This window comes from Limulus polyphemus, unplaced genomic scaffold (assembly GCF_000517525.1).
Source record: "Limulus polyphemus unplaced genomic scaffold, Limulus_polyphemus-2.1.2 Scaffold708, whole genome shotgun sequence".
NCBI classification, from domain to species: Eukaryota; Metazoa; Arthropoda; class Merostomata; order Xiphosura; family Limulidae; genus Limulus; species Limulus polyphemus.
The window spans coordinates 152,849-154,947 of NW_013666318.1; the positions used below are offsets into that span (position 1 = coordinate 152,849).

Here is a 2,099-nt window from a genome sequence, read left to right on the forward strand (position 1 = left end):
CGCAGACATACCGCTGTGCCACTGCGGGGCATTATTATTAGTATCTAACTCACCATAATCCTCTATTATTACTACCGAACTCACCATAATCCTCTATTATCACTACCGAACTCATCATAATCGTCTATTATTACTACCGAACTCACCATAATCGTCTATTATTACTGCCCGACTCACCATAATCCTGTATTATTATTATCTAACTCACACACTTTCTATTATCACTACCGAACTCACCATAATCCTCTATTATTACTACAGAACTCACCATAATCGTCTATTATTACTGCCCGACTCATCATAATCCTGTATTATTATTATCTAACTCACCATAATTTTCTATTATCACTACCGAACTCACCATAATCCTCTATTATTACTACAGAACTCACCATAATCGTCTATTATTACTACCGAACTCACCATAATTCTTTATTATTACTATCTAACTCACCACAATTTTCTATTATCACTACCGAACTCACCATAATCCTCTATTATTACTACAGAACTCACCATAATCGTCTATTATTACTACCGAACTCACCATAATTCTTTATTATTACTGCCGAACTCACCATAATCCTCTATTATTATTATTATCTAGCTCACTATAATTTTCTATTATCACCACCGAACTCACCATAATCCTCTATTATTACTACAGAACTCACCATAATTCTTTATTATTACTGCCGAACTCACCATAATCCTGTATTATTACTATCTAACTCACCATAATTTTCTATTATCACTACCGAACTCACCATAATCCTCTATTATTACTACAGAACTCACCATAATTCTTTATTATTACTACCAAACTTACCATAATCCTCTATTATTATTATTATCTAGCTCACTATAATTTTCTATTATCACTACCGAACTCACCATAATCCTCTATTATTACTACAGAACTCACCATAATTCTTTATTATTACTACCGAACTTACCATAATCCTCTATTATTATTATTATCTAGCTCACCATAATCCTCTATTATTATTACCGAACTCACCATAATCCTCCATTATTACTGTAGAAGTTAATATAATCCTCTTTTGTTACTATAAAACTTACTATAATTTTTTGTTGTTACTATCGGACTCACCGTAATCCGTTGTTGTTACTCCATTTTCACTGACAACCGATCTGAGCGACCTCTCGCCGAAGTAATTGAAAACATACATCCAGGTTGGATTACCAGCCTTCGCATGCAGATTAACAGATAAGTCATTTGGTGCTTTGTACATAAAGTCAGACAGAAGCTGTGGGTATACAAGTTTTTACTTAATTCAACCTAATTCTTATACAAGTTTTACTTAATTTAACCGAATTTTTAAAAAACAACTAGAAAAATTAACCTTCTGATATCAAAGTTTGTCGAGATCAAATTTTTAGTTACAAAATCGAAATATATTAGTTTTTCTAGAACCATGCGCAAATTAGTATGAAAAGAAGAATCTAACAATTAGAATCATTAAACCTTTAAGCATAAGAGATACTGGGTAATGTGAGCAAAGGTTGAATTATTTAAATCACTACTATAGGTATAATATTTAAAACAAACTTTGATCAAATGCATAGCTTATACAATCTGTTAAATAGATATATTATAAGAACATAATTTTTATAAAAGCATTTTAACTCACAAACACAAGTTAACTTGAGGTATCTATCTCGTATATATATATTTAGATTGTTTGTTGTTGTTTTCTTTAACTCACAAACACAAGTTAACTTGAGGTATCTATCTCATATATATCTTTAGATTGTTTGTTGTTGTTTTCTTTAACTCACAAACACAAGTTAACTTGAGGTATCTCCTATATATCTTTAGTTTGTTTGTTGTTCTTATTTTCTTTAACTAACAAATACATGTTAACTTGAGATATCTCCTATAAATCTTTAGATTGTTTGTTTTTGTTGTTTTCAGAACTTTTGCGCGGGCTACACAAAAGTTATTTGTGTCTAACGTGAACTAACAGACTACAGGGACGGCAGGTAGTCAACAGCATTCACCTATACTGAAAAGTCTTGATCTACTCTTATCTGACCGAACAGTGGGACTTGACCGTCACCCTTGAGCTACTCTT

The 2,099-nt window shown here is 31.6% G+C and overlaps 1 protein-coding gene across 2 annotated transcripts in view; it reads right to left on the minus strand.

The window, feature by feature from the left end:
* LOC106460098 (venom carboxylesterase-6-like) overlaps nucleotides 1-2,099 on the minus strand; it is a 19,498-nt gene that overhangs the window by 4,949 nt on the left and 12,450 nt on the right. The window contains exon 8 of one of the 2 annotated variants that reach the window (XM_022386721.1): nucleotides 1,115-1,211. In XM_022386721.1, coding sequence (XP_022242429.1) covers nucleotides 1,115-1,211 — 97 coding nt within the window. Of the gene's footprint in view, nucleotides 1-1,114; nucleotides 1,272-2,099 lie in introns of both variants that reach the window. The other variant, XM_022386720.1, reaches the window with a different exon arrangement.